The 21071-nt window shown below is 41.4% G+C and overlaps 1 protein-coding gene, 1 long non-coding RNA gene and 1 pseudogene across 3 annotated transcripts; 1 reads left to right on the top strand and 2 right to left on the bottom strand.

Annotated features, from left to right (window-relative positions):
- Positions 1-3933: 3933 nt before the first annotated feature.
- Positions 3934-6829, bottom strand: LOC139572600 (uncharacterized; annotated as a pseudogene).
- A 679-nt stretch (positions 6830-7508) lies between these two features.
- On the top strand, positions 7509-9553 carry LOC139573769 (uncharacterized). Its single transcript, XR_011674653.1, has 4 exons — positions 7509-7793; positions 8231-8254; positions 8527-8583; positions 8675-9553. It is a non-coding gene; the product is annotated as an uncharacterized lncRNA (long non-coding RNA).
- On the bottom strand, positions 9162-20718 carry LOC139573767 (septin-7-like). 2 transcript variants are annotated; one of them, XM_071397604.1, is made up of 13 exons: positions 20574-20718; positions 18373-18479; positions 16409-16509; positions 16101-16235; positions 15252-15369; positions 14917-15009; positions 14367-14463; positions 12865-12916; positions 12599-12727; positions 11620-11640; positions 10852-10987; positions 10370-10512; positions 9162-10084 (listed from the first exon to the last, which is right to left on the bottom strand). In XM_071397604.1, the coding sequence occupies exons 1-13, from the start codon at positions 20701-20703 to the stop codon at positions 10045-10047; spliced, it is 1302 nt and encodes a 433-aa protein (XP_071253705.1). In that variant the 5' UTR covers positions 20704-20718; the 3' UTR covers positions 9162-10044. The 2 variants fall into 2 exon arrangements, with proteins under 2 accessions (XP_071253705.1, XP_071253706.1); XM_071397605.1 differs by lacking the exon at positions 11620-11640.
- Between the last annotated feature and the right edge of the window lie 353 nt (positions 20719-21071).

Genomic DNA, 21071 nt, shown 5'->3' with positions numbered 1-21071 from the left:
AAAGCCATTTTTCGTTTACAAGCAATTGTCACGTTCAAGTGATGCGCACGCATCCCCACACCAAAAACCTCTGTAGCAGGATATCCGACGCTAAAGTCAGGACCCTGACAAACTTAACAGTGACTGAGTGATGACTATGATAACATGCAAGACTGATGGCTATAGCTATGTTCAACAAGTGCATTATTCTTCTGGCTTTACCTAGCTCTAATGGTGATTTAATCCATCCTCTGATGACATCTCTGATGTTGCAGACGATAACCATCTGATTACGTGTTTGATAACTTGCATGAGCTGCATTTGAAGTTGCATGTGATCGTATCCACTGCTAGCTAAACAAAGAGGTTTCTGATGACGAACCGCAAGGGCAACTTTTCATGACGAGGTCTGGTGACAGTTCTATACCTGTGTGGTGATACCAATCCTCCAGGGGTTTACCTGTAGCCCATCACGCCAGCCCCCACGGCCGTACAGCCAGGTGCCATGCTCGTTGGGCACCGCCCCCTCTCCCACGCATGGCACACCCCAGGGCTGAACCTGGAGAATAACACAACCCCAGGAAACAGTCGGGACAATGGGATCGTTAAAGATTGCTGCATTAAAAACATGGTAAATGCAGTATAATGCATTGATATGGTGGTATCTACATTCATTTGGAACAGAATGCATGACCAAAGACACACACCTGACTCACTCAAATAAGAATAGAATAGGGACACAAGCAGGAAAACGCCCTAGGACAGGGGTCAGCAACAGGAAGCTTGCAGGCCAAATTGGCCCACAAATTATTAGTAAACATTAATTTTTTTGTACATATTATAATTTTAGTTTTTGGGCAAAAAATACACATTTTCAGGAATTTAGCTAAATCCTTTAATTTAGGAAATCTGTTCCCAAGTATTCCTACGAATACATTAAGAGACCTATGTGACCGTGTCTCAATGTAATCAAGGTATGAAATGATTATGCTATTGTGAAATACAATATCTATTTGGGCATACTTACGGTGTAAAAACAAAAATGTTCCACCCCCCCAGTCCATCCAATTAGAAAAAAGAATCGTCCCGCGGTTCAATTTAATTGCCCTCAGAGGAATACAACCTCATCATGCTAATGTAACTATGGCCCAGACTATGGGAAGATTATATGAATCTGCATGACCAAACTTTAACGTTAGTCATTTCCCACCTGCCGAGTCAAAAATACGAGTGTGATTGAATGCTCCGTTGACGAGGAAGTGGTGTGACGTCATGCAGAACTCGCCGCAGCTGTTCTCGGATTACAGCATACAACTCCACCTAAAACACAATATGGTACATAAAATGACTGATTACAATAATAACTTGATTTGTAAAGCAGTTTCTACCCACATTATGGCCAAAGCACTAACTAAAACAAAGGCATATTCAAAAATGTAAGAACATGCAGTATATGACAATTACCCTTTATTATGAGTGAATGTAAACAGAAGAAATATCAATTCTACATCATACCTTTTGTGTTGAGGCTGTGACAGTGAATTTGATTGGTTGGGATCTCTCGTTGTATTCCTTGTCAAAGGTACCTCCACTGTACAATGACATCAGCTTATTAAAGGGGTAAAGCTTGTATGAGTGATTGTCTATAACAATAGCAAAATCTAGTTATAACATCTGTTTGTAGAGTTAATCCGGTTACTTATTACCATATAAGAAATACAGTATGATACTGTCTTTAGACGGTATTGCATTGGTGCAGTGAGAAAAAGCTGATACTGGAGTACTTTTTCTCCATGATTAATCTGTCATGACTGAGACTCATAGGGGGGTTGTCCTTTGCCAGGACAATTTTCTATGACACTTTGCTTAGGATGGAAGTGCACATCTTTTTCTACCCATGATGAAAGAGGGATGAAATGGTCTAAATTGAAGATTTAAGAATAGTGATTTCTGTCCATTGCTTTGTCACTAGTAGAACTGTACACAACAGGATGGCATACCCACATACTGGAAACCTATTTAATGTTGGGGTTTTTAAAGTGAAAGAGTCAGTCCTATTGCCTAACCATCACTTAGCATTTTCTATACAGTAAAAAATATACATATACTTTAGAGAAGAATTCTGATACACAATGAACAGTAAAATACTAATTAAAAAGTGTAGAGTATGAATGTCTTATGACAGTGTCATGCAGATGTTATTATTTTTATTTAACCTTTATTTAACTAGGCAAGTCAGTTAAGAACAAATTCTTATTTACAATGACGGCCTACCCCGGCCAAACCCGGACGACGCTGGGCCAATTGTGCGCCGCCCTATGGGACTCCCAATCCCGGCCAGTCGTGATATAGCCTGGAATCGAACCAGGGTCTGTAGTGACGTCTCTAGCACTGAGATGCAGTGCCTTAGAACGCTGCGCCACTCGGGAGCCTTAACACCTGTGACCCTGTTATGTAGGCATTATAACTGACTTGAGTGATTTGTGAGGCTGAATCTGACTCAGAGACATCACCCAGGGCATGGCCCAAGGCACAGTCTTCATGGTGAAGGTACATCTCCCATTGTTCAACAGAGGCACCAGAGGAGAAACATCAGTGAGCCAGCGCCCAATGCCTCTGGGGGAGGAACATTAACATTGTTAAAAGAATTTGTTGTGTTTCTTTAAGCCAAAGGTGATCACTTTGAAGTGGTAAAGGGCATGAGCACAGAGGTAAAAGGCCCAGTGCAGTCAAAAACTGGATTTTCCTGTGTTTTATACATACTAAACAAAAACATATACGCAACAGTGTTGGTCCCATGTTTCATGAGCTCAAATAAAATATCCCAGAATGTTTCTATCCACACAAAAAACGTATTTCTGACATATTCTGTTCACAAATTTGTTTACATCCCTGTTAGTGAACATTTCTCTTTTGCCAAGATAATCCATCCACCTGACAGGTGTGGCATATCAAGAAGCTGATTAAACAGCCCATTCATTACACAGGTGCACCTTGTGCTGGGGACAATAAAAGGCCACTCTAAAATGTGCAGTTTTGTTGTGTTGTTACACAACACCACAGATGTCTCAAGTTGAGAGAGCGTGCAATTGGCATGCTGACTGCAGGAATAAACATCAGAGCTGTTGCCAGAGAATTTAATGTTAATTTCTTTACCATAAGCCACCTCCAACATCGTTTTAGAGAATTTGGCAGTACGTCCAGTACATTACAACCGCAGACCACGAGTAACCACGCCAGCCCAGGACCTCAACATCCGACTTCTTCACCCGTGGGATCGTCTGAGACCAGCTGATGAAACTGAGGATTATTTCAGTCCGTAATAAAGCCCATTTGTGGGGAAAAACTCAGTCTGATTGACTGGGCCTGGCTCCCAAGTGGGTGGGCCTATGCCCTCTCAGGCACACCCCTGTCCAGTCATATGAAATCCATAGATTAGGGCCTAATGAATTTATTTCAATTGACTGATTTCCTTATATGAACTGTAACTCAGTTGAAATTGTTGCATTTATATTTTTGTTCAGTATATATTTCCACACTATGAAGTTGAAGTAATACTGTAAAATTGTGAAGATTATGATAATACCCTTTTAGTGTAAGAGCTGTTTGAAAAGACTGCCTGGAATTTCTGCTTGTTTTGCACGGGTGTTTTGGCCTGCCTGGCGACATCACCAGGTGGTATAAGTTAGTAGACCAACAACAAAAAGAGTTTCAAACCTCTGCCAATAAGTGCTAGTTTTCAGGTTACATATCCCTCCCATTAGGCCCCTCAGACCACTCCCAGACAGTCCCAACAAAATTCTTCTTTGAGAAATTGCTCCTTAATAAGAAGCTATTTGGTTTTCTTTTTTACTCTTTTAATTGAAAACAGTCACAGTAAGGTCCATTGTTACCCAGAAATGATTTGATATGGAGATTAAAAAAAACATCAATGGAAGTCAATGGAAATGGAACAGCTTTGCCCTTCAAGAGTGATCTTAACAAATACCAAAATGCATTTTGGGGACTCATGTCAAATGGTATCAATATCATGTGACAACAAATGCACAGACTGTACCTGCGGGAAGGCTGTTATACAGCGCCCCATCTCCATGTTGCAATGGGTACTGAAATCGTTACAGCACACAAACAGCTGCACAGTGTGATCCCAGTGGAAGTCATTCCTCTGGCTGGGACAGGACAGAAACGCGTCCAACTCCAACATGTCAAAATCCAACATGTCTACCGACACAGTGAAATGGAAAAGTCAAAATTCCTTTTAAATATCTATCAAATTCTAATTATATTCAAAGCTGATGCATTTATTGTCGACTTAGTGTATGGCACGACCATAAATGCTGAGTGTACAAAACATTAGGAACACGTTCCTAATATTGAGTTGCACCCCTTTTGCCCGTGAAAAACCCAGCAGCATTGCAGTTCTTGATACACTCAAACCGGTGTGCCTGGCACCTACTACCATACCCCGTTCAAAGGCACTTAAATATTTTGTCTTGCCCATTCACCATCTAAATGGCACACACACAATCCATGTGTCAATTTTCTCAAGGCTTAAAATTTATTATTTAACCTGTCTCCCCCTTCATCTACACTGATTGTGGCTACTGCTCCACTCTGTCCTTGCATCTGGACCTCAAACACAGGGACCACCCAGGCTGGGTCACAGAGTCTAGTCTGATGCCCCTCATAGAAATCAAACCTATGAAGGAGGTATACTCCTGACATATGAATTCCTGATGTCTTCAGTTTACTGTAATAACTGGGGAATCCATAGTGTCCTTACTGCTTACCACTGGGCCTGCCAGTTGATGAACTTGAAGGAGGGGTAGAGGAACCAGCCCATCTCAGACAGTGCCCCCTGCTGGTCAATGCCAATGAAGAAGTTTGGAGAGGGGGTACTCTGAAAGGACACGGTCACCATGTGCCCATATCTACAAAACATAGAATATAAACATCCATATATTCACTTTATTTGGTCCAATATTCATTCCTGGTTGCGAATTTGACAATCAACAAGTGTAAAATAACATACACAGTACGTTCTACTGACCATTGCTTGCATATCTCATCAGGTCAGGAGTCGCTAGATAATTTCCATGAGTAATCCATCTAAGACTACTGAGAGAACACTTCATCCTTAGAGGAAGGATGGCTTCCAGTGAGTTAAGTGAGGAAAGCAACTTGACCTAACACTGTATGAGTCAGTCAGTCAGTGTTAGTTACCTAAGGGCCTGGGCTACAGAGGCCTCCCGATGCACTATGGCAGTTCATATCCTGGATCGGGTTTCCAGGACGTGCGTGGACAAGGACACCTGTGGCGTTGGACTTGGCCATGTTCGTCACCTGGGGACGGAAACAAACAATGTCAATGTGTTCCTTCATGTCGAGTTCAAGCACATGGCAAGTCTGTTTGTGAGTCTTTACACAACCTCTCAAATTCTATGGGAAACATTATGGACAACTGTATAACAACTCTTCTGTTAATCCTGGAAAAGGGCAGTTAAATGTTTCCCCACATCTCTCCACCTATCCCTCTCTCTGTCTCATAACTGACCTTGGTGAAAAAGGAGCCCAGGCAACAGCACCTGCAGCGGAGGGGGCGGGCTCACACCCATCGCCTGCATCAATCAACTGGTGTTTCATCTGGCTCCAGGAACCCATCAGCCAATCATATCGCACATCAAGTCTCTTGACAATCACTGGCATATTCCACCCTGTATGTAATTAACATTTCAATAGATACATCACTTCCAGAAGATGAACATAGAAAACAATAAATACATGGCCCATCTGTCATTAAATAACTCTGATGACACCCTGAGAACGCTGAACTATAATCTGTTCATCCAGGATAGAATAATAATAGTCAAAAACGTAAGTTAAATAGACCACAGACAGTTGGGATCTAAATGCAAGGGACAATGAAACTTCCTCTGGTGCTTTGATGAGTGCACCAGTCCTACAGTGCATAGCGAGTATTCCCTACCTGTAGAGGTAAAAACTGCCTGAGAAAGGCCACAGTTGTGTCCCGAACGACCCCAAGAGTACAGCACACTGGGAATCCAGTTCCCATAGCCAAATACAGGAACAGGGGAGAAGTGCAATCTGGACAAAACTTCTTTCTTTCTGTTGAACAGAAACACAAAGGGAAAGTTGTAATATTTCAGTTCTGTTCAATGGCCCGTCTCCTCGATAATAACAAGCAACAGTAAACATTTGTGTTGCTCCTTTGTAATGATACCTATGCGATGCTACACGATGGACTTGACCTCTCATCCATAAGGCATCGTTGACAGAGCTGTCATCGAGAGACACGAAGAGGATTTGGGTGCTATCGGGTAGGTCCTGGACCAAGTCGGTTAATGACGACTCGGAGTTCCACAGGCACACCAAAAAGGCAGACTTGTTGGTAAAAAGCACGAATTATCAATGGCCCGTTCAACCCTGCATGTGGCGGGTAAACGAATTCTCCATCCAGGGGTGCCACAGAAAGCTGGAGCTGTGTTACCTGGCTCCAATACCGTGACTTGTTGAGGAGTTATTTTGGATCCTTCTGTTGACGGTGCTGTGCGCAAATGTAGACGTTGAGAATGCACGCTCGTCGTTGTCTAAATTATGAGTTGACTTCATCCCTCTAATTTTCGCTGTTGCATCTTTTTGAATTACATGTAGGCCTAACGTTACTATTAAGCAGCACAGCACCAAAGTTGATAACAACCAAGCCATATGTTCAACCCACACCGGTGGCGGTGTGTCCACAATTTGCTAAATCAATATGCACACAGCAGTATATTGGGTCATTGCTGTGTAAATGCAGAATATGTATTTATTTTTTAAATGTGAGAGCATTGAGCCGGGAGTTGACAGACTGTATAAGGACGAGTACTTCCTTGTTTATTATTATTTGTTTATTTAGGAAGTGGGCGCGTGCACTTGTACGGCGCCCCATAAATGCTAAAACATTTTACAGGCGGAAGGATTATTACTGTATGTATGCTTATGCTTGGTTCAAGGATTTCACTGTTACACACACGCACGCATACTCGTCTCTTTCTCTCTCACACACACACACCTGCTTTCTCGCTCACTCTGACACATCACACCCTTTCTTTTTATTGAGTCCTACTCCCTACTTTTTGTTTAACGTTTCTTTTATACTATATAAAGCAGCTTGTGTCATTAAAAGCGCTATAAATAGGCTGCCATGTATTAAATATGACGTTTTAACGTCACTTGTATATGTTGTACTTCTGGATGGAATTGTTTGATTGCGAGTCCAGCACAGTGCCAAAAGTAGGCTAGCCTTGTTCGAGACATTTAGATTTTAGGCCTCTGTTGAACAGAAGCAACAGTGGTTTTCCCCTTCAGAAATTCAAACACAAAGACATACCTACTGACTCATAATATGACCTAATTATGTTACAACAAAACGGCTTGACATTGACATCCACATCAGCTCTGTCTGTGCATAAAAACGCCGGCGCGCATAGATGCGCCGATTGTAATGTCGCGCCAATGGATAGACGCACTTCTCTGTGTTAAAATTTGCTCCGTGGGTTATTGCAGCAGGCTGCGTCTTTGAAACTCTTGATATTATAGGAATTCAGTATTTATTCAGGCCATTGGTCTGATTCTATCAGTAAAGTTACTCTCATCAAATTAAATAAACGCATGAAGAGGAACAACTTTACGCACAGCACACCTGCTACCACAATGAAGATAATTCTACTCATTATGGTATTTTCCCTCGTTTTGGCAACTGTCCTCAGCCAAAAAATATATTTTGATGGTAGTTGGAGAGAAGACAATGAAACGGTAGGACACTTCTCTCAAATTGACAAAAATATGTTTTAAATATTTGACTGTAGCCTATAGTGTCATTGCCGATATTAAGATAAAACATGTTTCAGCACTGTCCCGTACATTTGTAAATGTGGACTATTTAGGAAGCAGCCACGGGCAGTGATAGGCTTCATAATAACCATCTCATGATTAGCCTAGGCTACTATCAAATGAATAAGCTAAATTGTGTATTTTATTTATTCAGAGGAAATGGCAACTATCTGAGCAATATAAAGAAATCCTGAAAAGAATGACTCGAAAACCTGAGTCACGCCAATTCTTTGGTCTTTTGGGGAAAAGAGGCTCTGGTAGCCTAACTACCTCCTAGTAATAATTCAATATTTTAAATATATTCTATTTCTATAAAAGCTCATCTGTATTTTTGCTTTTTCCCCTTCCACTCTTTGCAGCAAAATCCCAGGTAACAAGACCAGGTAAGTGTTGTATGCATTAGACACTGTTAGTAATGACCATTTCAATAACATTTTACTGAGGCTACTATTATGAAGATATTAATGGGATATAAGGCACAGAGATCCTATTAAATATGTAATTATATGATAGAAGGTATGAAGACCACTAAGGTGGAACTGTTCTCATGCCATATACAATCCCTACGAGAGACTCTGCTGTGCAATGTCAAAATGGGATCACGAAGGTTTACCTTTTTCAGTCTGAAATAGCCCTACTATCACCTCTTTTCCAGGGCAGAAATTTGAGTCTTTTGTTGGACTGGTGGGTAAAAGGAGCTCAGAGGAACAAGGTAAAATACCAGCATTTAGTGTATCTATGACTCATTCTGAGTGAGTTTTTCCCCCCCTCTTAGGACATAATGTTGATTACTGTTCCTGCAGGTTCCTTCTAATGGATCTCCATAGCAGCTACATACAACTTTGCATCAAAAGAATTAAGTGTGAACCAGGATGCACTGAACATGTGTTTGCATGATTGTTTCAGTCGAGCGTGATGTCCAATGTTTTGAAAACATTTTGCGTCAGCAAATTAACAGTACTTGCAAAAATTGCTTTAGAAAATTAAGGAATATGCATATTACTGTGTGAAATGTCAAATCAATTCAGGCAAATAACCTGTTAGTGCTCTGAAAACATTCATATTGTGCATGTAATGGGGCAGAATACTTACATCAAAAGTAAAACCACTAAACTGAGAAAAGGAGACCCATGTTGCCCTCTGGTGGATATATGGTGTAGACAAAGCAGATTAATACTAAACTACAGAAAAAAATAAGTAACACATTTAAACTGTTTAAATTTCAGTAGGCCTACAAAATAGGTATTCTGAATGTAGTAATGCAGTATCAACATGCATCTCTTAGCAGCATTCATTGCAAGTCTATCACATGTTTATTAAGTGACTTTGTACAATACAAATAAAAAATACAGATGGAGTACATAGGCAAAGCAAAATATGGTGTTGACTTTCCTTTCCCACTTAATCTGATGACATGTGGAGTTACAGAAATATTCCTTTCATTTATTTTTTTGCTCTTTGTACGACTACTGAATGTATTTTAAACAGTCAATCCTCTTCAGAAACTGGTCAAATCCTCAGAAGAATTCTTACATACAAAAAAAATGGACTTTAGCTGGCTCGGTGTATATATAAAAAATAAACTAACTGAAATATAACATTTATGAAGTTAAATGGTGGTCCAAGGCTAGTGAAATTTGCTAAAAACAGAAAGCGTTACATTTTGGAAAAATGCCATTAAAGCCATTAAAAAAAAAAGCCCAAGGTGCATTTTAGCCTCTTTTAGATTTCCCATTCCTCCTATTGAGAGACCGAGACAGTTGTTTCCTGTTAGGCTACATTGCATGGGGAGCTGTTCAGTATGAGGTTTATCTGTTACACTTTACTAAACACAATTTCCTTTTCCACATCATGGAAGATCTTTTGTGCATGTAAACGAATAAAACCACTGGAACATGATTGTTGCTCTGCATAAAACTGTAGACATCAGTTGTTAAATAGACATTGCAACCTTGGGCAGTATTCAGTTATATATGGGTTTGGCCTGTCTAAGACGGTAAGTTTGGTTAAGGTAAACACATTCCTTGGAGAAGTCCACAGGCAGCTCTCTTCCGGTCATTGTGACAGTACATGCAGACCCAGCTGGGCTGTACAAGAGCTTTGGTGTTGGTTTGGTGCCACACACAGATGTCCGAGCTGGCAACAAGTACAACTTGGTGTTTCTGCAGACTGTCTAAAATATCTTCCCCTTCTTTTTGTTCTTTTCCAGAGTCCTGTAGTGGAGATCATGTTGCAGTGAATATAGTATATAAGGCAATATAATGATGCAAACATTTACAAACAGTGGTTGAGGTATGATTATACAACAGTGACACCTTGAGATATGATTATACAACAGTGACATCTAGTGGGACAAGATGGTATTACGTTCTGCACAGACCCTTGTTTGTGTGTCCAGTTGAGCTTTTTTCTCTAGCCAACAGACAACAATAAATAGAGCTACTCTTGTAACAACCAAAGACACCACTACAGTTCAGGTGTGTGACAGACAGTGTTACCTGGAGGCATCCAGTCTCTGTTGCTCCAGGCGCTGATTGGCCTCCCAGTTGGCCCGGTCATCCTCAAACTGGCGTCTCTTCTCCTCCAGCTCCTTGTGCTGGGCCTCCAGATTCTTCTTCATCTGCTCATGACGCCTCGACAGCTGCAGAAGAGACATTTTGAAAATACATGCTCACAACTGTGACTCACTGAATAACTGACAATTGTTGCTAAGAGGACTATCCTGGTTAAATAAGTGTGCATTTGGAAATGTAACACTTCAGAGAGAGGGGCAGTGAAGCACACACACACACACACACACACACACACAAGAAAGAACTAGTCATTAAACACATCCGCTCACACACTCCACTCACTGTCTCACTAAGACTTTCAGTGCATCAACACCCACCAAAAAGTGAGTGTTTATGCATCAGGAAGAAAGAAGTCAAACCATACGGTAGGGGTCAGTAGTGTAGTAAGGCAATGTGACTGATGTTACCTCAGCCTCGGAATCTCTCAGCTTCTGGATCTTCTCCTTGACCTTCATCTCAAACACCTGTTCCATTTCCATCTCCATCTTCTTCATCTTGGCCACGTGCTCCCGCCGCTCCTCCTCCATCTGAGCCAGGGGGCTCCTGCAGGGTCACACACGTATGCACGCAAACAGTCAGACCAGTCCTACAGTGCACCGTCACCATCCATCACCAACAGTGGAACAATCCGCACAGTAATGCCACCCCCATTTCCTTGCAGGGAATTGGTACATACAAGGGTCTATGCATGAAAGGAATGCTAGGACCCAACAATGTGGTGACTGAAGTGTGGAAAAGCAGAGGGAAGAAGAAACCCAATTTGCTCTGGAGCAGGGGACTCAAAGACCAGCACCAAGCAATCACGGAGCTGAGTTAGCTAAGCTGTTAGCATAGGCTAGTGAGTAACTGTAGTGAAAAAGTGGTGCTTTGGGATGTTAGCTTAGCTAAATGTTAGTAAACTCAATTGAAAGTGAGAAGAAGCCACCAGTCTAACTACGCTAATTACATTTGAAGTATTTGCAATGTAATATGCATATTTATCAATTCCCAGTTGACTTCTCAATGTTGGCATCTACAGGGTTCCTTGAGACATTGTCTGACATAAGGGGGAAGAAAGGAGAGAAGAAAACACCCTGAACTGGGAGAAAGAGAACCCAGACAGAAGAACACGAACAAGGGAGGAAAATTGTATATTTTTAAAAAATGATCTAAGGAAACATAAATTGACCACTTACATGCCTTCACCTGTGTCATGTCTAAAAAAACAGAAACACACACACTTAGCATGCTGCGATGAAATCATGCACTACTACGACAACGGAAAAACTCAAAAACGGACTGACCGCACTAACAAAAACACACTAAGAACGAAACATCTACTTTCTCGCGGTAAACAAGGAAAAGTTCACAAAGAAACAAAACCACTTTTCAAGAGGCATGAAACGGTGTGTGCAGTAGTAGCCTTACATTAGTAGCATGTGTTTGGTGCGTAGCTGTGCGTTAGGAACCGCAGTGTGTGAGGGTGTCTCTCAGTAAAGAGCTACGATGCGGAGCGTGGTTGGTGTACATAACAGGGTCTTAGGTGTGAGAGAGCAGCAGTGTGGAATTTAAAAGGGATAGTTATGGATTTTGGCAACCAAGCCCTTTTCTACTTCCCAAGAGTCAGATGAATTTGTGGATACCATTTTTATATATCTCTGTGTCCAGTATGAAGGAAGTTCGAGATAGCATTGACTCGCAACGCAAACTAGCGTTAGCACAATTTTTGGAAGTCTATAGGTATCTGCAGATAGACTTCCAGTCATTGCGCTATGGGTAAGGCTAGTTAGCAATTGCGCTTACGCTAGTTCGCATTGTGCTAGATAGCAACTTCCTTTAAACTGCACGGAGAGAAACATAAAAATGACATCCCCGAGTTCATCAGACTCTGGGGAAGTAGATAAAGGGCCTCATTGCCAAAATCCATAAGTATCCCTTTAAGCTGTAATACCTGCATTTGGAATGATGGACCTATATTGGGAAAAAATTACCTCCAAGAACACTACGACAATAACATCCATTTATATACAGCCTAAATATCACATCAATATGATAAAACATTTCAAATGTCTCAGATGTCCAGTAGATTATCTGTCAGGTAAAATATGCCTTTAAGCAAAAAGAGTTAGGCTATGCCTTGTTAAATAGAAAACCACTGGTAGATGTTGGACTCACTTCGTCGACTGTTGACCCTTGACCCTGTTGTTGTCCTGTCCGTTGTAGGTGACGGCCGCCAGCTTCCTGCTACGGTAGTTCTCATAGTGGACGTTATTGGTCACGTCCTTCAGGTCCTGCATGTGGGTTCTGTGCGCAACAAAACAAGTCTTAGAAACCTATCAAGTTGAGGCTATGGTCAATGTGGTTGACAACATTACAAAATAAAATAAAAATGCATTGTCATGTCCTATACATTTTTGTAACTTCATGTTTTGAGTCTGTACCTGATGAGCATGTCTCGTAGGATGGTGAAATCACAGTGGTCTCCGTTCTCAACTGCAAGGAAAGACAATCAATACATTTTCAAACCCCTCTCCAAAAGGAGCCTCTTTTCTTATGGCTGCAATCCCGTTAACGGGATCGATATGACAACAGCCAGTGAAAGTGCAGGGCACCAAATTCAAACAGAAATCTCATAATTAAAATTCCTCAAACATACATGTATCTTATACCATTTTAAATATAATCTTGTTGTTAATCCCACCAAAGTGTCCGATTTCAAATAGGCTTTTCAGCGAAAGCACCACAAACGATTATGTTAGGTCACCACCAACTCACAGAACAATTCAGCCATTTTTCCAGCCAAAGAGAGGAGTCACAAAAAGCACAGAGATAAAATGAATCACTAACCTTTGATGATCTTCATCAGATGACACTCATAGGACTTCATGTTACACATTACATATATGTCTTGTTCGATTAAGTTCATATTTATATCCAAAAACCTCAGTTTACATTTGCGCCATGTTCAGAAATGCCTCCAAAATATCCAGAGAAATTGCAGAGAGCCACGTCAAATAACAGAAATACTCATCATAAACTTTGATGAAAGATACATGTTTAACATAGAATTAAAGATACACTTGTTCTTAATGCAACCGCTGTGTCAGATTTCAAAAAGCTTTACGGCAAAACACAATATTCAATAATCAGAAAACAGCGTTCAGCCACAAAAGCAAGCCATACCCGCCAAATTGTGCAGTCAACAAAACTCATAAAAAGCATTATAAATCTTCACTTACCTTTGCTGATCTTCGTCAGAATGCACTCCCAGGACTCCCACAAGAAATGTTCGTTTGGTAATGTCCAAATAGCTATTTTCGTTAGCGTGTTTGGTAAACAAATCCAACGTCAGGAAGCGCGTTCACTAAAAGCTGACGAAATGTCCAAAAGTTCCGTAACAGTCCGTAGAAACATGTCAAACGATGTATTGAATCAATCTTTAGAATGTTTTTAACATAAATCTTGAATAACATTCCAACCGGAGAATTACATTGACTTCAGATGAGCGATGGAACAGAGCGCATGGTGAAAGCATGGTCAGGTCATGGCAGACCTAACTAATTCCCCTCTCATTCGGCCCCACCCTTCACAGTAGAGGCATCAGACAAGGTTCTACAGACTGTTGACATCTAGTGGAAGCCGTAGGAAGTGCAAACAGATCCATATCCTACAATGTTTCTCACTTCCCGTTTGGATTTTTTCTCAGGTTTTTGCCTGCCATATGAGTTCTGTTATACTCACAGACATAATTCAAACAGTTTTAGAAACGTCAGAGTGTTTTCTAGCCAATACTAATAGTAATATGCATATATTAGCAACTATGACTGAGGAGCAGGCCGTTTACTCTGTGCACCTTTCATCCAAGCTATACTGCACCTGCAGCCATAAGAAGTTAATAGATTTTCCCTTTTCCCCTAACTTCATCTCCCATCATGCCTGGTACCTTCTGCCACTCCCCATGGGTACTGTCGTCCTCTGGTCCTCTTCCCGTTCACCTCGATTATGGTGTTACTGCCCACCACGGCCAGGGGCAGACGGTCCTGCAAGCACAATAACAACGGCGTGTGAGACGAGTGTGTGTATGCAACAGCCCCTGCAGAATTTTGTGATAGGCTAGTTGTGGGCCAAAATATTTGGTTTTGCTGCAGCAATTTGGATATTTTACATGGCAATTTGCAACGATTTTGACCAATTTGGAAAAAAGTTTGACATGCTGCTTGATTGAACCATTTTATGCAGTAAAAGTGTGTTATTGGTTAAAATGTCCAGCACTCTTTTTTTGTGTGCAGTGATTGGAAAGCTATATGCGGTAATATTGCAATGATTTTACTGCTTTATGTGGTAATAGTGCGGTGATTGGTAATTTGCAAAAACAATTGCGATCGCCATATCCAGGCGGGACGGATGTAGCTAAGTACCTAACAGTTCAAATGGCTAAGTTTGTTGGTGCACGCATGGTGCTTACAACTACTCACGGTACATTTGTGTCATACCTTGATCTTCTTCACCAGTTTGTTCTCTTCCTCATCATCCGTCTCTGGGAACTCGTAGATCTTGATTTTGTGTTCCAGGATTTCCCGCATGATCTGAGGGAAGGTTCAGTATGTTTTATTAACATACAAAAGACGTGTGAGACAGCTCTTTATCATGTGGTATCAACTCCATTCAGACTGTACTGCCCAGGGGAAATTTAGAGGGCATCGTCAGAGCAGTATGTAGAATGGGAAACCGACCATTCTGCCCAAACAGTCTATTTCTATCTACAACAATCAAGTCTTCGTCTGTGTAAACCTTTGATGCCCAGCCCGCCCAGACAGAGCCCACTGACCTGCTTCTTGAACCGTTGGCACTCCTCTGGGGTGAGAGTGTCTGCTTTTGCAATCAGTGGGATAACGTTCACCTTCTCATGCAACCGTTTCATAAACTCAATATCCAGAGGCTTCAGTCTGGAGGGAGACGTGACAAAATGTACATTAATATCATAAATGGTGGGGTAGGGGTACTGATGGACAGATTCCTGACAGGTCCACTATTTTCATAGCAAACCACAAAGCTCACATTTCTTTCCTTACATCTATTAACTAATAAAACATTGTTTGCAATGGAGCTCTAGTAGTGTAAACAAACAAGTCATTTATCAACGATGACAACACAAATAACTACTGTCTATGTCCAGAACACTTTCCCCAGCTGTTTCCCGTGAGCAGTCTCACTGTGCAAGGCACTCGAGTGCGAGTCAGCTTATATCAGCTGGTGCTGTGAGGAGTGTGTGTGTGAGGGGTCAGTGTGTGAGAGGCCAGCATAAGCTGCTCATCCTAAGAGCCTGTCTCAACACTGACTGGGGGATTGTAACGACAATGTCCCGTAGAACAGAGTATGAACAGTGAACGTATGCACACACCCCATTTACCCCACAGCCACGATACACACAGCCTTCTCTGACAGATGGCCAATGCCCTTTAGCACTAACAGTCATATGAAACACAACTATGTAGGTATATTACAAAACAACCCTAAAGAATGAAAAAAGCCTATAAGAGGCAGTAGCCAAAAATTATTGGAATTTCTAATATGGGGTATTCTACTTTACACTTGTGAAATCTTAGTAAATTACAAGACACCCTCCCCCTTCATTCACACTGTCCGACCTCTCTTTCTCCCTCCCACCCAGACTCACCCGTGTCCCGAGGGGGCGATGAAGTAGAGGCAGCACTGCACTCTGCTGTCAGGCATCAGTCGTCTGTTCACCCGCGACTCACAGTTGAGGTAATCCTCAAACTTGCTGTCTATGTGGTCGATGACCGGCTGCCAGCTGCGCGGTACACACAGCCACAGGGAGGAAACAAATCCACACACATTGAGCCAAAAATGTTCGCTACTTCCTGGAAACCTGCTCGCAAGCTATGAGCTGAAATGGCTGTCAAATGGGTCAAGATCAATGCATTTATTGGAGCCAAAATGGAGTTGTCGTCAAACTTTGCGTACCAGTTGCTATTGTCCACAGCGTCGCCGAATCCTGGGGTGTCGACTATTGTGAGCAGAAGCTGGACACCACCTTCCTTTACTAACACTTTGGATTGCTCCACCTGGGAAATAGAGAATTATATTAGCATTCAATAGTTGTCTTGTCTAAATGCATACTGTTACTGTTCATATTTGGTGTATGACAGTGAGATAGTGAACAATACAACTTTCCTAAGAACCGCCGTAAGAATATTAAGCCCCCACTACACTTCTGGTTGTTTAACTTTTGGACAACAATGCAGAACCCAATGCGTTGAGCCAACACCTGTCTCCACAAGAGAGTGTTTGCAACAACACAGAAGAAATGAGCATACTGCCAATCCCAATGAAGGGAATGAAGAGGACCAAAACAACCTCTCAGGAAGACAACTTGTCCCCAAATGTGTAGCACACATTGAGGCCAGTGGGTGACGCTCATTCTAGCTGCATGTATCAACATGCAGTCTAACACTGCGCTATTACCGAACTATGCAGAGGAACCAGAAAAACAGACGAGCATCTGTGTGGAGATAACGTTGCGTTTTGGAGGACAAGTAGAGCAAGTTTCTGGACTAAATGACATCCAGTGCCTTCAGAAAGTATTCACACCCCTTGCCATTTTCCACATTTTGCTGTGTTACAATCGGAATTTAAAATGAATTATGTTGAGATTTTTTTGTCACAAGCCTACACACAATACCCCATAATGTCAAAGTGGAAAAATGTTGTTCGATTTTTTTTCTCCAAACGAATTAAATAAATGAAAAGCTGAAACGTCTTGAATCGTGCAGTGAATTTCAAACACAGACTCAACCACAAAGACCAGGGATGTTTTCCAATGCCTCGCAAAGGGCACCTATTCAGATGGGTAAAAAAATATATATAATAATTTAAAGCAGCCATTCAATAGCCCTTTGAGCATGGTGAAGTTATTAATTACACTTTGGATGTTGTATCATTACACCCAGTCACTAAAATGATACAGGCGTCCTTCCTAACTCAGTTGCCGGAGAGGTGACTTTAAAACAGTTACTGCATTTAAATGGCTGTGATCGGTGAAAACTGAGGATGGATCAACATTGTAGTTACTCCACAATACTAACCTAAATGACAGAGGAAGCCTGTACATAATAAAAAATATTCAAAAACATGCATCCTTTTTGCAATAAGGTATTAAAGTAATACTGCAAAAAAATGTGAAGCAATTAACTTTTGTCCTGAATACAAAGTGTTATGTTTGGAGCAAATTCAAAACATTACTGAGTACCACCCTCCATATTTTCAAGTATAAAATGGTGGCTGCATCATGTTATGGGTATGCTTGTAATCGTTAAGGACTGAGGAGTTTCAGGATTAAAAAAATGGAATAAAGCTAAGCACAGGCAAAATCCTAGAGGGAAACCTGGTTCAGTCTGCATTCCACCAGACAGAGATGAATTCATCTTTCAGCAGGACAGCAACCTAAAACAAGGCCAAATCTACAGTGTAGTTGCTTACCAAGAAGATAGTGAATGTTCCTGAGTGGCCGAGATACAATTTTGACTTAAATCGATGGTAAGACCTGACAATGGTTGTCTAGTAATGATCAACAATCAATTTGACAGAGCTTTGAAAACATTCAAAATAATATAAGGCAAATGTTGCACAATCCAGGTGTGGAAATCTTTAAGAGACTTTGCTTCTACAAAGTATTGACTCAGACTTGTGAATACTTATGAAAATGTATTTCATTTAATACATTTGCAAAAATAAAACAAAAACAAGTAATTGTGGGATATTGTGTGTAGATGGGTGAGAAAATTCAGGCTGTAACACAAAATGTGGAATAAGTCAGGGGGTATGAATACTTTAGTCCGCTCTCTATCACAGAATGCGTTTCAAATGCCAACGTATCAACACTGAGGAAAACTAACATGGTCATCAGTGAAATAAGTGTTTTAAACTACCTGTACAGTCTTTTTGACTCTGTGTGAAGGCCCAGGGTATTCTGACGAGTATAAGTCTGTTAGGAACAGAGAGTTGATCAACGTGGACTTGCCCAATCCTGATTCACCTAGAAGAAAACAAAAACTGTTGCAATAAAACTGAATCTATTTTTTTTAGCATGGCTCATTTAGCTTAATGACAGTGTTGCTACATTAGGAGCATTGTCATTTTAAATGAGTGAGTCAATGCAATTCAAATCAACATATTGGCCTAGTGTGCACAGTATATTATTTATATATATCAGCAAGAACAACATTCAAAGACATTATAAACAGCTAACCATACATGTTGAAAGCAGGTACATCCCACTGTGTGAAAGCCATTCATGCAACTTTAGAGGCATCCCATGGTAATGTAGAAGCATCTAATAAAGCCCAGCCAATAAATCCCATCAAAGGTCATGTCTTTGATTGAGGGCCATTGACATTTGTCCAAGACGACCATCCATCCAAGACGACCATCCATCTAATGATTGTGTAAAGGGCTAGGACAACAGCTCCTGGTCTGAACGTGGCTAGAGAATGCCTCTTATCATGCCGGCTGTGTGGTCCCGTTTCTCTAGCGTGGCTAGCCATTGTGTGCCTGGTCTCCATGCTCCTGGGGAATGAAATCATTAGGGCAGTGGAAATGACCACTGGCACTGACCTCGATCGTCAACGGGCTGCTGTTTACAGGCTTGAGAGTTTATTGAGAGTTGAGAGCTACCATTTCTGTGTTGAGTGATTGCACGATAATACATGCATTTCAATGCCCATCTTCATACTCTTATGAATATGGATGGCTAGTTTATATCAACACGCCAGTGTTTTCCATGTACCAGGACAGGTTGGTGTGCTGCGCTCAGCGAGGCATAGTGCGCTGTGCCAGTCACCGCCGATAACGCTATCCCTTTCTCACACTACCAGTGACCTAAGCCAGCAGGGACATGCGGGCTCAAAGCTCCTCAGGACCGGGTAGAGGAGCTAGCTCTGCTTACTGCCGAGGCAGTGTGTATGTAACAGTGTACAAGACTGATATTGCTGAATTAGCAAACTATCAACGTTATCTTTTTTGCTGTAGATTTTGTATTAAAATGTACAAAAATGGATACAAAATCCACAGCAAAAAAAGAAAAATGGTTGATAGTTTGACTCATTGCTAATTCAGCAATATCAGTCTCGTACACTGTTACATACACATTGCCTCGGCAGTAGGCAGAGCTAGCTCCTCTACCCAGTCCTGAGGAGCTTTGAGCCCGCATGTCCCTGCTGGCTTAGGTCACTGGTAGTGTGAGAAAGGGATAGCGTTATCCCTTGCTGAGCGCAGCACACCAACCTGTCCGGTTACATGGAAAATACTGGTGTATTTATATAAACTAGTCTGCTTCACATATACAAAGTATGCATCGTTTGTGATGCGTTTGCATTCACAGAAATAGGACTTTAAAAACCGTATTATTATTATTGCAGCAATCAGGCTGGAGAAATCTTCAAGGCATTTCTGGGCCCCAACAGCCAACTTGGGCACCATCCAACACACTGCCTTAAAGGACATTTTATACAGCAGGGTAAATCATGGTGACTTGTTTAAGAGGAACCCCGTTGCATGCGAGTGCCTGGCAAGGCAGACATGTTTAGATAGAATGACCAGTGTAGCCTGACTTCTTAAACTGATCAATGATAAACCCATGACTGGCTCAGAAAGAGGCTGCTGTTCAGATGAAATGCGAGATGAACTATTCTTAGCAGTGAGGGAGAACTTCTGCTACGCCGACCACAGGAAATGGTTTGACCCAAAGAAACATTTTCCCTCCAAACAGTGACTGATTAGCAAATGAAGGTCCTGGCCGAGTTCAACGACCGCATCCAAGTACTTCAACGGCACCCTCCTATTTTTGATAATACTGCACAGTTGTTTAATAAATCCAATCAAAACAATGCTATTTTAAAAAGGCAGGCAGATGTGAAAGAAAGTCAACGAGGGAGGTTATCTTCCCTCCCCCGACAGAGGAGTTTAAAACCACACACATACATGCACTTTGCTTGCACATAACTATTCCTTTCTCCAAATTTAAACTTACCATACAGAGCTTTAACTGGTCAACTGTATTGTTAAAACTGAAATGACTGAAAAAATGACTCGGTTGAACCATGACCTCAATATATGAATAGCATTTTCTTACCCACAACCATCAGGGTGAATTCAAAGCCTCTCTTCACCGACTTTCTGTACACTTGGTTGGGAAGGCTAGCAAAGCCCACATACCCCTCCAGATTCTTTTGTTGCTGGAAAGTAACATACGAGCACAACATCACCACCACAAGGTTACTTCAAAATTATGGGAAAGTAATTCTGATAAGCAGGCAAATAAACATTGGCCTAACTGAGCAATCCATCCATACTTACAGCTGTTTTATGGAAATAATCATGCGATGTGGTCCAAAGTGAGGTAAGAGCCAGAGGAGAGAACACAGGCGACAACAATCAATATCAGCAATAATCCTAACAAAGAATTATGTTTTCAGAATCAATTTCACAAACTGTAAAGCCTGGGGATAAATAATGTGTGCTTAGGCTAGCAAGCATAACATCACAGAGTTGGATAGTATGATACAATGTTATTCACTGTTGTTGGCTTTGCCATGGGGTATAACGGAGTCCAATCTCTGTTGATGCCCTT

This window comes from Salvelinus alpinus, chromosome 4 (genome assembly GCF_045679555.1).
Source record: "Salvelinus alpinus chromosome 4, SLU_Salpinus.1, whole genome shotgun sequence".
NCBI lineage: Eukaryota > Metazoa > Chordata > Actinopteri > Salmoniformes > Salmonidae > Salvelinus > Salvelinus alpinus.
The sequence above is the reverse complement of the archived record's forward strand: the minus strand, read 5'-3'. Positions and strand labels throughout refer to the sequence as shown.

Coding starts and splice junctions, on each gene's coding strand:
- LOC139573767 (XM_071397604.1), bottom strand. CDS start 20,703: ATGTTGTGCTCGTATGTTACTTTCCAGCAACAAAAGAATCTGGAGGGG. Junction 16,510..18,372: donor GAGTCAAAAAGACTGTACAG/GTAGTTTAAAAC, acceptor TCTATTTCCCAG/GTGGAGCAATCCAAAGTGTT. Junction 11,641..12,598: donor AAGGGTCAACAGTCGACGAA/GTGAGTCCAACA, acceptor CTGTTTTTTTAG/ACATGACACAGGTGAAGGCA.